The following is a 13064-nucleotide window of genomic DNA, read 5'->3' as shown; positions in this document are numbered from 1 at the left end:
ATCCTGACCCTCCCTACTCTCCTGGACCCACCATTCAAAACTCTCGGCTTCCTCACTCCATCCAAGGCTGACGAAGCTGTGAAAAGGCTCACCACTGAGTGTTGTCAAATAATAAGTGAAATACCGGTAAAATCATCTCCACTTCCATCAGCAGCGATTGATGAAGTCCCTTCCACCTCCTCTGGTAAATTCATAGAGAAAATTTGATTTTGTTGTGTTTATTTTGTTATGATATTTAATACATTTTCTGTCTATTTTCCCTAGGTCAACTGTGGCGCCATTTGGACGCAACTGTGCAGCAGATGAGCAAACAAAGTCATAGTGCCACAGCTGATGCCATTGTAGAGGTCCAACGCTATTTAAGAGAACCGCACATCAAAAGAAATGATGATCCACTCCAATACTGGGAAACGCACAAACTATTATTTCCACACCTCTACATGTTGCCATTGGAATTTTTGTGTACCCCTGCATCCTCGGTCGCTGCGAGTGTTTTTTTTCTAAGGCAGGAGAGGTTGTCTCAAAAAAGAGAAACCGGCTAAGCCCAAAGGTTTTGGAGCAAATCCTCTTTCTGAATAAATATCATTAGCCAAATCCTGTTTCTGAATAAAATAATTACACCCCCCCCCCCCCCCCCCAAAGTTACACAAAACACTGTCCCCCACATCTCAACCACATTTCCCCTTTTACAAAATCAGTTATATCATGCTGCCAAAAAAAATTCAATAACCCATGTCCACCGACTCTGCCGTGTGCATTAGCCAATGTAATACGCTTTGGATAAAAGCGTCTGCTAAATGTAGTACTGTAGCTGATAGGGCTGTCAATCCTCCCCTCAAATCATATTCGAATTTCTAATGCTTCTTATGTTGAATATTCGAATAATATTCGAATATTTTAATGTTTTTTTTATTATATCATTATATACACCGATACCATCCTATTATTAGGCCTACGTCCCGCGTCCACTAGAGGGCGCGTCAACCAAATCTGTTATGTAACATTTGCAACAAGTTTTACCAAATCAATACAAAACTTATATAAATACGTAAGATATAACGCCAGAAATATTCAAGCAATGATGTTTAATGAAGAAGCTGAAGTTCAATCATTCAAATACACACACACACACTGCTATTTTACGATGTTATTCTTGGCTGTTTTGACCGTGGCTCGCCGCTAACTGTTCTGCGTACTCCGAGTAATGCACTGAATGGAGGTGTGCGCTCATGTTGCTCGTAGTCGAGTGGTACTTTAACGACTTGCAGCATAATTTGCAAATGACGGGTTCTCTGGATGTAATCTTCCCGTTTCTCGATGGAAATCCGAAAGTTATGCTTTCCATCTCTGTGTCTGCTCGCGCGCTGCTTCCCAGCATCTTGTAAGCATACAATGCCGATTGCCGAACGTCACGACGCACGACGTTGACTTTCATTTGCGTCGTTGCTCGGCAAAAGTTAAATGTAATTCTTGACTTGTCAATAAAATTTGCTAAAAAATAAATAAAAAAAAAGTTCGAACGTCAGTTGCCAAACTCGAATGTTCTCCTTTTTAAAAAATTCGAATTATATTCGAATAGCGAAGTTCGTTTTGACAGCCCTAGTAGCTGATAAGACACTCTTTTGCCAAATGATTCATTTTCTAACATGAGCTCTGGAGACATTTATGAATGGCACACTCACACACATGTATCACTGAAATGACTTCAATTCTCAAATGATTTAATGTTGTATCGACACACGAAGCAAAAATCACATTTTGGGTTGGGTTGTCATAATTTCATTCACCACTAGATGTCCCTAGCGTACTCATTTGAAGCTTCGAGCACAAACCACTTTGGTGGTTCATCTGGCTGAGAGGCTTTGACGTTTCATGAGGCATCATCTCGGCACCACTAGCTGTAACACGGGGAATTGATTGACCTAGCGATTGTGGTACTTGCACTTGGTTCTATGAACATCCTTTCTGTACCAACAGCGATATATTGATGCACTTCTTATGACAAATGTACCTATTGTTAGGGATACATGATATATCGGCAGTGATATAGTTATCGGCCGATGTTAGTCATTATTTAACATTTCGGCATCGGCCCGATAAGTAAAACTGGTCCGATATTAACAGCCAATATTTATTTCCTAGTCTAGTTGCCGTTGTGTGTTTTTGCCCATGCACAGCTTGTTTGGTCATGTGACATTGTCAGTGACGCAGCCAGAGACGCACGGAGAGGCAGTACAGGAGTGTTTGTCGCCTTAACTGAAAAGATTCAATGTCGGCGGTTTGGATGTTTTTTACGGTCTCAAATTAAGGTACTCGAATTGCAATATGCAGTACTTTCAAAGCTGAAGTAATGCGCAGAGGATGCCGTGTCAAATCATTATATACATCATCGTAGCGAAATACAGCTTCTGTTGCATTTTATTTGGCGTTCCGTAATCCCATTGAACCGGAAACCGGAACCGGATATGTTTATATTTGGTTGTAGTCTTTTCGCTCGGTTCTCCGGATCAACAGTAGGGATAGAACCGAGTGAAAAGACTACAACCAACCTCCCTTCATGGTGTCTACAGGTATAAACAAATTAAATTTAAGACTTTTTAAGACATTTTAATACCACTTCTTAATGAAATTTAAGACCAAACTTACGATGGAAAAACAAATCAAAAGGGGAAATATACAGTAATCTTTCCAAGTAAACACACTGATGTCTGATAATAACCGGTTGAGTTTAAGAACATCGGCTAAATGTGTGTAATGCGAAAAGAGAACACAAAAATGTCATTAGTCCTCAATTATATTTATTATTTTCAGAGCATTTAGGTCCCATAAACAAATGCTTATAAAATCAAGTAAATAAATAAAAAATACTGTTCCTTTCGAACAAAATAATAAATACAATAACTACATAAATAAATGGCAATTTCAAGTGCTTTTGAAGTGCAAAATATAACTTAACATAACTTGTGTGAGTGTGTGTATGTGTGTGACAGACATCCTTTGAATCAACCAAAATCAAAAGATAATAATAATAAACAAAACACTGACCTGGCACTTGAGAAAGCCTTCCCAAAAGAGTGTACTTAACCCATTTATAACAATGTACATGTGCACAAATGAACATAAACACTTGAAACAGTGAAAAAAGAAGGTAAGGAAGAGGTAATGCCTAATTTGACATTATGGCATATGCCTGAGTTCTGCCGATTTATCTTCCAGCTCTTTCTCTACCTCTTTGAGTTCTGTGAGTTTTTCTTTGTGTCTTCTTCTGAGGATGTTTGACTTGGTGATTAGCTGGGCCATGAGTGTGCCTGATTTACCCTCAGCTTGTTCTGCTAGCTTGTCTGCATCTTTTTCCAGGCTGTTTGCTACCTCAATCAGTATCTTCTTCGTTTTGAGCTGCTCTAGGTGGTCTTCTGCACCTTTTCTCTTTTCTCTTTGAGCATTGCTCGCATGCTTTCTCTTTTCCTGGTCCAGGTGTAGCCGATACTGAGACCTAGCTGAAGCTGCAGCTGCCAAAAGCTCCTTAGTCAGAGGTACTTTGAGAACCCCCCCACAGACAGAGACATAGTCACAGATCATCCTCTGAGCAACCACTGTGTCCTCCTTCATGTTATCGGCCTCTACCTCCTTGTTTACAGAAAAGCCCCTCTCAACCGTTGCTTGGCCATGGGAGAGAAGCAGAAGTTTCCTGCAGAATGCCCAGAGTTCAGGGTAGGATTGATGGAGGAGTCCATGCAGGAAAACGTCCAGTCTTGTACGCATGGGTTGGAAAGAGGAGAATGACTCATGTTTTGCCTCCAGAGACAAGAAATTTCCAAATTGTTGGACAATCACATCACCTGTTGCAAAACAGATTAACAAAAAATAATATATAAATATTTTAAATCAATGCAATGAAAAAGTTTAGACAGACAAACCACAAAAAAATTTACATTCTGACTTCTAAATCGTAAGTACCAGCAGAGGCGCCTCCTGACAGCTGGTTATCATGCAGAAACCTCTGAACAACTCCTTTCATTCTTTCATAGCACAAGTCGGGGTCTGAGAACATGCTCGTTGGGTCCAAACATGCCATCTGCCTCACAATGGTGTACTTCAGTGGGCTCTTGTCTTGCATTTTCTTGACAATATTGGTCAAACAGTCCATGCAGTCCTTTCTAAAGGCCAACACACTGAGCTCCCCTACGCTGCTCTTGGGGCTACTCTGGAGTTCCTAACAGGAAGAGGGGAGGAGGGCCTGTGAGACTGACTAAAAGTTTTATGCAAAAATAAAGTTTTGATTTCCTGTTCCTTAACCATTGTTTGATATTTGACACCTTTGCCTTTACCTTTAGGACTACTTCTGCTCCTAATCCAATGTCCACAGCCTTTAGGCCAGCCCTTGCTTCCTTGGCAGTTGTGTCCAGTTTGACCATTTGCAGTGCTGTGATGTCATTAAGGATCTCTGCCTTGATGAACCTCTTCAGTAGGCTCTGAGAACAAATACAGTACAAATAACAATACAAATAAAAAAGTGTTGGAGGGTTGAGTTAAAATTTTCATTTCATACACTTTCTCCATGCATGTTATACATTACCTTCATGAGAACAGCCAGATCTTTACCGATGAATGGAATCACCGGCTCATCTGTCTGATACTTAGTCAGAAATGTGGTGAAGGTCCTAGAGACAGCCATAAAGAAGCCTCTGCAAGGGTGTCATTCCGTGCCTCTGCAAGGGTGTCATAAGAGGATGTTCTAGGGTTTGGAAGCTTTTTCTGTGTCACTGCATCCACATACTTCACCATCATTGGCCATATGGTGATAGCCCTGTCGACAACGGGTAGGTTTTCGATCCAGCGATGCCCACAGAATGGTAGGGGAAACACAGATGACTTGGTCAAAGAGCAGAAATCTTCTCTTCTAGCAGGGGTATTGTGCAAGAGTGTATGCAATGCCCTGAGCACTTTCTCCATCTGCCAGACACTGAAGCCACTTTTAAAGGCATTGTGGAGTGTGTGAAGCCCACAGCTCCCCACCACAATCAGCTGGGCACCTCCAAATGTATCTGCATGCTCCTGTTGGAGCATTGAGAAAAACTTCCAATTGACATTTGGTCCATCCATTGAGATAGAAACCAAATGTCTCAGGTCAAGCTGCTGCACACACTCCTGGAAATTGAAAAAAGACATTACAGACATTAGCCATACAACAGTTAACACATTCATTTCTGACACACCACTACTTCAGATTAATGTCAGACTGGATAAGATAAAAAAAAAGAAAAAAAAAGAATACTATTTCACAAAATAAGCAGTCAGCCATCCCTATAGCCATATTGTATATATTATTTAAACTTATTGGCATGTTAACACCAGACTATCTTTCTAAAACTAAAGCTGGCTGTTTTTTATTTCTTTTAATTCATTTTATTTTAATTTGTCTAATTGATGTATATTATCATATCCATAGTTGTTAATAACTTGACAATCAGTAAAGCTTAGACTAACTATATAATAACATACAAAAGGTTAGTTAAGAAATAAATGTTGGGCATACTTACTTTGAAATGCTGAAGTAGGTCCTTGGCAGTTGCGTGGCCCATGAACTGTGATCCGTAGAACCTAGACTGGACATGGTCATTTAACCAATAACGCACATGCAAGTCCATTTGTTTGGTTTTGGTTGTCTGGTTCAGTGTCTCATCGAACATGACAACAAACGCACCGCATTTTTTAACTTCATTGACGAGCTCTTTTTTTATATACGGCGCCAATCCAAATTTGGCAACGTATCTGGTCTTGTCTTTCCCGCATGTAAAAGACTGTACAAGGGCAGAATCTGGGAACATTGCTTTAAACAAGTCATCAATTCCGTCATTGGACCTGCAGGAATGGTGGCTTGTCACGGTCCTCATCACCCAAATCACCTCTGCTCGCAGTGTTGGCGTAGAGCCACAAATTGCGCGGTCAGATGGCATGCTTGTAACAGGCTGTGGATTTCCTGTTGCAACACTAGCGTTGTCAATTACATCATTGCTAGCGGTGGAGCAGAAGCTAGTAATTGTAGGCTGCATGCGTGCTTTTGAGTAAGCTTTGTGTTTCTGGCTCTGGACATGGGATTCCACCACTCCGATCCCCATTGTCCCAAGTTTGAAGGTTTTTTTACACACAGTGCACCGAGCTTCATAGGCGCTACCAGGCACCGACCTTAACCAGTCATACTCGTCCTTCTCGAGCCATTTATCATTAAATTTACACTTACCCATGTTTCAGAGTCGAGTGTCTATCGTAGTGAGGGGTCTGAATCGCGCCAAAATCTATAAACGAACAGGCTGGAGCCCTGGCTAGATGATAAACCAATAAACAGGAGCCCTGGCAGTGGCGTAATCGGGGGGGTGGGGCTACAGCTGCGCAGTAGTCTACGCTCTGACCTAACCAAAGACAACGCAGCGCACAGGCTACCCGAAAAAAAAAATTTGACCTGGCAGAACAGATTGCCCGCATTTTCGCACTGACATGGCACACAAATATTTAAGACCAATGCAATCTGAATTTAAGACAATTTAATACTTTTTAAGGCCTTATTTTGATGAAAATTGATTTACGACTTTTTAAGACTTTTTAATACCCCGCGGCCACCCTGTCCCTTGATATATCTTAGCCTATTTCACAGATTTGAGTTGAAATTTACTTAAACTTGAAACACTTTTTCTAATTTATTAGACAAGTATCTGGTTTCCATGAATACTGACAAATTTGATTTAAGTTATAAAACCTTGTCAAGATATTGACAAGTTGTAAAGTTGTATAAGTAGCCTAAAACTAACACTGTTAGTAACTTGTGTTTGTTATGGATGCCCTGTAACTTGTTGAAGAAACAATGTATTTCGAAGTTTTGGTAAATAAAGAAAGATAACTTTTTCATATTCATGTTCTTCAGTATGCAAAATCATCATAGAGACTTGTTTTTATACCAATATCGATATCGGTAAATATCGGTTATCGCCCGTAACCGCAATTTTAATATCGGATATCGGTATCGGATACCGATAAAAGCGTCTGCTAAATGCCCTAAATGTAAAATGTAAATGTAATAATTTCATGCCAAATCATTTAGACCTTTAATCATTTCAACCTTTCATGTCAAATCATTTAGACCTTTAATCATTTAACCCTTTCATATCAAATAATTTAGACCTTTAATAATTTAACCCTTTCATATCAAATCATTTAGATCTTTAATTATTTCAACCTTTCATGTCAAATCATTTAGACCTTTAATCATTTCAACCTTTCATGTCAAATCATTTAGACCTTTAATCATTTGAACCTTTCATATCAAATCATTTAGACCTTTAATCATTTCAACCTTTCATATCAAATCATTTAGACCTTTAGTCCACCTCTGCATAGCTACTCTCCCCCTTCTGGCCACCATTGTATACTGTATTGTATTGTATTGTATTATAGTACTTAACTGTGTAGCAACTGCAGTAGCTGCTATCATGGCTGTAACACGGGGAATTGACCTAGCGATTGTGGTACTTGCACTTGGTTCTATGAACATCCTTTCTGTACCGACAGCGATATAGTGATGCACTTCTTATGACAAATGTACTTATTGTAAGTCGCTTTGGATAAAAGCGTCTGCTAAAGGCCCTAAATGTAAAATGTAATAATTTAAACCTTTCATTTCAATTCATTTAGACCTTTAATCATTTCAACCTTTCATGTCAAATCATTTAGACCTTTAATCATTTAACCCTTTCATATCAAATCATTTAGACCTTTAATAATTTAACCCTTTCATATCAAATCATTTAGATCTTTACCTTTTCTATTCCGATTGAGCTGTTCTTCCACATCTATGCGGATCAGATGTGTCCGCATGTAAACGCGGAGTAAAGGCCGATATATGCTCTGTTTTAGACGTAACGCGTTAGCACGCAAGATACATAACCCCCCTTGCGCGGTAAAATATCCCCCCTTACGTGCTTAAGTGCGTCGCCCAAAATTCCTGACTATGCCACTAAAACACTACGGCCCTACGCAGCTCGCAAAGACTGTGATTGGCCAGCTAACCACATCCTTTCAGGAGTCTTATCAGCTCCAGCTCCCTCAACTGTCTTCGACTCAACCTTAACATCGTTCAGAGTGTGGAAAAAGACTGCTAACCTAAACTTAAGTACTGCTACTATCGTCGAAAATACTGGAAGTGCATAAATATAAACAAGCCAGCGATTTCCACTTCCACGCCCACAGATTCGTTCGTTGCTCCCCCTACTGTTCTGGTGGAGAATCCCCTTGCAACACGCGCAATCCTTAAGGAACCGTAAATCAAAACTTGTCTAAAACAAGTCCCTTGTGTAAATTACGTGCTTACGTCTCTGCGTCTAAAACGATCCTAAATCGGCCTTTACCTGCACACTCAATGATGGCTGATTCGCCCGCTCCTCCTGTCCACGCGCAATGCTTGAGGTCAATGGAAAAATATATTTGGCACAGAGAAGACGATCTGCGACATTTGCAGTTTACCAAAGGATAGTATGATATACTGTGGTCTAACACACCTGCTCACATTTTTTGCTAACTCAGAAAAAGTAATATTAGCTTTATGAACTCAACGTTATTGAACATCCCGCCCCCGTCATCATAGACAACGTCGTTGGTAACGCAGCGAACACTGCGATTAAGATGAAATGCGGTTATAGTTTAGATAGGCATATACGGTACCCATATAAAAAAAGAAAAGAAAAAATGTATTACATTCTATTCTTAATATTATTTTATTCTGACTGAATGTTTGTTGCTTTAAACCAGAGTATTGAAAAGTTTTTTCTGTACCAAAAAAGGCCTCGTCCAGACGAGACGGAGCAGCTTCAGGAGGTAGTTAGCTTAGTCTGAAATTATGTTGAACAGTCAAATGGCTGTGGCTAGTAAATGTTTATTAAATATATAATCAATTTATTTCGAATGTTCCTAGGCATCAAACAGTGCTGAACAACCCAGTGCTTCTCAGGGGCCGGGCTGTTCAGGAGAGATACTGATTAATATAGGCCAGGAGGACGGCAGACAAAATGTTGCTGAAACAACAGGTGAGGTGGAAACAGATTAGTGTATATTTTAACTTTAAAAAATAAGAGTAGGGAAAGTAATTTTGATCCTTCTGTTCCTGGTGGAGAAAATGTGCTGATCTGTTCATTGTATGTCATCCAACCCTACATTACTGGCCTGGAGACAGAACTGAAAACGAGGTTCCAGGAGCTGGACATCCTAGGAGCCTTCCATGTCCTTAGACCTCAGTCAGCTGCCCTCCCTGACAATATGTGCATTGCATTCATTATTTTAGTTAGTTGCCTTGTTGTACCTAGTAGTATATTGTTACCATTTATTTTATATTTCCTAAAAAACTTAAATATTGGTTCAGATAGGTCTTGAGTTTATTTGTACTTGAAATAAAGACCTCCAGCTTTAGTCGTCTGTTGCAATTCATTCCTTGAATGTCACAGAATCAAAAGTTCAGGTAAAAACTAAACTCGTACGCTGATGCCGCCGCCCCCCCCCCCCCTTTCTGTACCGACAGCGATATATTGATGCACTTCTTATGACAAATGTACTTATTGTAAGTCGCTTTGGATAAAAGCATCTGCTAAATGCCCTAAATGTAAAATGTAAATGTAATCATTTAAACCTTTCATATCAAATCATTTAGACCTTTAATCATTTCAACCTTTCACATCAAATCATTTAGACCTTTAATCATTTCAACTTTTCATATCAAATCATTTACTCCTTTAATCATTTAAACCTTTCATATCAAATCATTTAGACCTTTAATCATTTAAACCCTTCATGTCAAGGCGCCTCACACTCGCTCCTCTAAAGTATGGGCATTCTTTAATGTTAAAGGAAACGATTCCGTGATAGGTCGTCTTTGCAAAATGGAGATGGACGGAAGGCCTTTGTGTTTTCAAGGCTTCAAGGTTTTATTGAATGCTACCTCTGACTTCTAAGAATGCATTACTTTGCACTTTTTTTTTGGAATTTTAAGGCAATAAACATGCATTGCAATGTTAAGGAAATCATGTTTTTTCATTCAGATATTTAAATCAACATGTATAAATTGCTATTAGTCAATTAATTGGGAGATAACGATAATCAAATTGAATAGATTAATCGTTTATCCCAGCCCTAGTGTGCATGTGTCGGTGCACAGCATGCGTCACTGCCCTCTTTGCAAAACACCCCCACCCCCACCCACACCCTCGTTACCTTCCTTTCCTCCGGGAATCATATTCCGAGCAGAACGATGCGGAAGGTGTCTCCCTGGAAGAGTCCCCCGGGGAAGATGGCTTTGATCTCCGCCAGCGTGTGGCTGAAGATCAGGGACGGTTTGGTCAGGTGCCTCCTGCAGAACCACAGAGAAGACAACAAGAACCACACAGAGCGTGACCGTTCAATGAATGAGCTCTGGTGCTCTTCTCCAATGCTTTTAAAAAATAAAAATGAATGGATTTAATGTCATGCAAACAGCGCAATGCGAAAAAAGAAAGAAAAAGAGAAAAATATATCAATAAGCCTAAGACCTGCAATGTCATCGTCACCCAAAAATGACAATCCTTTCCAACGAATAATTTCAAGTTGCATATCAACAATATCTTCCCCTAGGTGTCAACAGTTGGTGCCAGACAACGCCTGCTGTCAACATGAAGACAAAGAAAAGTGTTAAGCAGGGACGTGCACAGGAATTTTGAGGGGCAGTTGCTCTGATCTGAAAAAAGGGCACCCCCCCCCAAAAAAAAAAACTCACAGGCTATATGAAGGACTGAGAATAACAGGGTCTTTATAATATATTAATACAAATAAGTAAAACACTGAAATAACTACTACTAACGATAATGCAGAAAAACATGACTTGAAGAAGAAGAACATAACATGAACACAAACATAATTAAACAACATCCTATCAAGTCACTGATAAGTTTCTCCAAATTGACATTTTAAAAATGTAAAGCTTAAAAAGAGAAGCCTTCAGAACCTCTTCTTTGTCGATTGGTATGTCCTTCTCTATGGACAGCAGGAAGTGGTCAGACAGCCGCTCTTGACCACACAGATTTCTCTCTCTCTCCTGAATCCTCCTCTTTTCACTGGGCATTTCGGCTTCACTTAACAATAACAAACAATACCCAAAATAGTGATAAGATTTAGGCATGAACCATTTTGAATGAAATAATTCATGTGATGCATTACTTCCATCATTTATTCTTCTTGTTAAAACGAAATGTTAGAAACTAACTATCAGCAGACATGTAGCTTAGTTTGCCTACCAAAAAATGTGTAGACTATGTGATAACGGGCTACTTGTCTGCAAGCTAGCTAGCTGTCTGATCATTTAGGCTAAACGTTACGTGGCAAACTGAGCCTGGATTTATGAAGATTGTAATTAATTTCATAAAACGTGATGATGATTATTTGTTTGTTATACATCTCAAATTCACCTTTTCCGAGAACATCAAGGCAGTCGTCTCAAAGGTGCCGGTGTTCCGGTCGCGTGCAGCGCTGCAGCTACGTAAAGCAGCTTTCACACGCCGCGCGGCAACTCGCCGCCTCCATTCATTTCAATGGGGGAAGGGCGGCAGAGGGGAGGCGGCAAAAGCGGCTGTTGCCGCGCGGCAGAGTTTGCCCTCCCCCTACTGACTTTCACTCTCAGTGCCCGAACGGAATTGAATGAGGCTACGCTTACTTTATGAAATGTTTCGAGTGGTGATTTTTATTTATTATTATTTTTATTATATTATTATTATCTAGGCCTACATGAAATTCTGCATCCATTAAATGATTAAAAAATAGATATATATATTTTTTTTTTTTTCCTCGGAAGGGCAACCTGACTCGAGGAGGGCATATGGGCAGTTGCCCAAGCAACCTGAGCAACCCCCCTGTGCACGTCCCTGGTGTTAAGATAGAGTAAATATTTCAAAACTGCATTTTCCCCCTACCTAATAATCAAGGCATAGGCAGGCTGTGATCTGTTTAGCCACACGTCTTGCTAGGCCTGGGAATAGGAGAGGTTTAGCATTGTTGCCGTTTAGACCCATACAGCATGGGACGTGTTATCTTACAGTATTATTCGCATAGAGATGCAAAGCCCAATTCTTTCATCTTCAAGGGATTTAGCAAAGGATGTGCCCAGCATTAATTGGCAAGTGCATTTCTAACACCATGGCTTCCCACACTTGAAACGGGAAGGACTTTACCAGACACAGGATTTCACTCAATCTTCATTTTATTTGACCAGTATTGACCAGCATGATGAATATGATGAGGTGAAAAACCTTTAAACATACAAAGATAGGACAATGCAAATTAAATCAATGTTTCCCATCAAACACAAAAGTACATTAAATCAGGCAAAAAGGTAAGTATATTAAATTAGGCAAAAAGTATTTAAACAGAAAATATGCCATTGAACGCCAGAAAGCCATTTCTACTTTTAAATAAAAGGTTGGGTATGGAATTCGCTTTTTTGGCCATTTTTGCAAAATTACTCGAAATCCTTATCATAACCCACTTACAGCCACTGAGTTAGAATACTGACATGAAAATTAAACAAGTCAATCATCTGTGGAACGGGCAGGTCTCGAAAAACTCCAATGATTTCCAGAGCAACCGAGTTGCATTGGACAGCAAGTACGTCAATCAAACGGTCGTACTGCACTCCCCCTCCCCCGCGCCCCGCGCGACCCCTTCGTGCAGTACTCGTGACCCAGAGCAAGCTCCTGTTTGTTGTTATCCTGCGGTAGGTAGCTACTGGAACTAGTTAATCCACATTTGGACCTAGCAGTAGAAGACAATTTCCATGGCAGACAAGACGCCACCATCCCCACCACCACCAGCAAAGAGAAGGAAAACCCTACGCTAGCCTGGCTCGCTCTTGCGCATCTGTGTTCGCGCTCGTGCATGATTGCGCGTCCAGGTACTTGGAATGGGTGGAGTCAGAGTCAACGTTGAAGGAGAGCACCGAAACTCGGTTCCAGTCGGGAACCGGTTCCGACGTAAACGGTTGTAACGAGATCGAATAAGAA

The 13064-nt window shown here is 40.3% G+C and overlaps 1 protein-coding gene across 1 annotated transcript; it reads right to left on the bottom strand.

Moving 5' to 3' along the window:
- Nucleotides 1-709: 709 nt before the first annotated feature.
- Nucleotides 710-10354, bottom strand: LOC130392964 (uncharacterized). The gene is made up of 7 exons (XM_056603510.1): nucleotides 10252-10354; nucleotides 5541-5601; nucleotides 4778-5148; nucleotides 4577-4661; nucleotides 4329-4472; nucleotides 3958-4213; nucleotides 710-3839 (listed from the first exon to the last, which is right to left on the bottom strand). Exons 2-7 carry the CDS (start codon nucleotides 5580-5582, stop codon nucleotides 3178-3180), a joined length of 1560 nt encoding a protein of 519 aa, XP_056459485.1. The 5' UTR covers nucleotides 5583-5601; nucleotides 10252-10354; the 3' UTR covers nucleotides 710-3177.
- Nucleotides 10355-13064: the final 2710 nt, after the last annotated feature.

This window comes from Gadus chalcogrammus, chromosome 12, assembly GCF_026213295.1.
Source record: "Gadus chalcogrammus isolate NIFS_2021 chromosome 12, NIFS_Gcha_1.0, whole genome shotgun sequence".
In the NCBI taxonomy this organism is placed as follows: Eukaryota; Metazoa; Chordata; class Actinopteri; order Gadiformes; family Gadidae; genus Gadus; species Gadus chalcogrammus.
The sequence above is the reverse complement of the archived record's forward strand: the minus strand, read 5'-3'. Positions and strand labels throughout refer to the sequence as shown.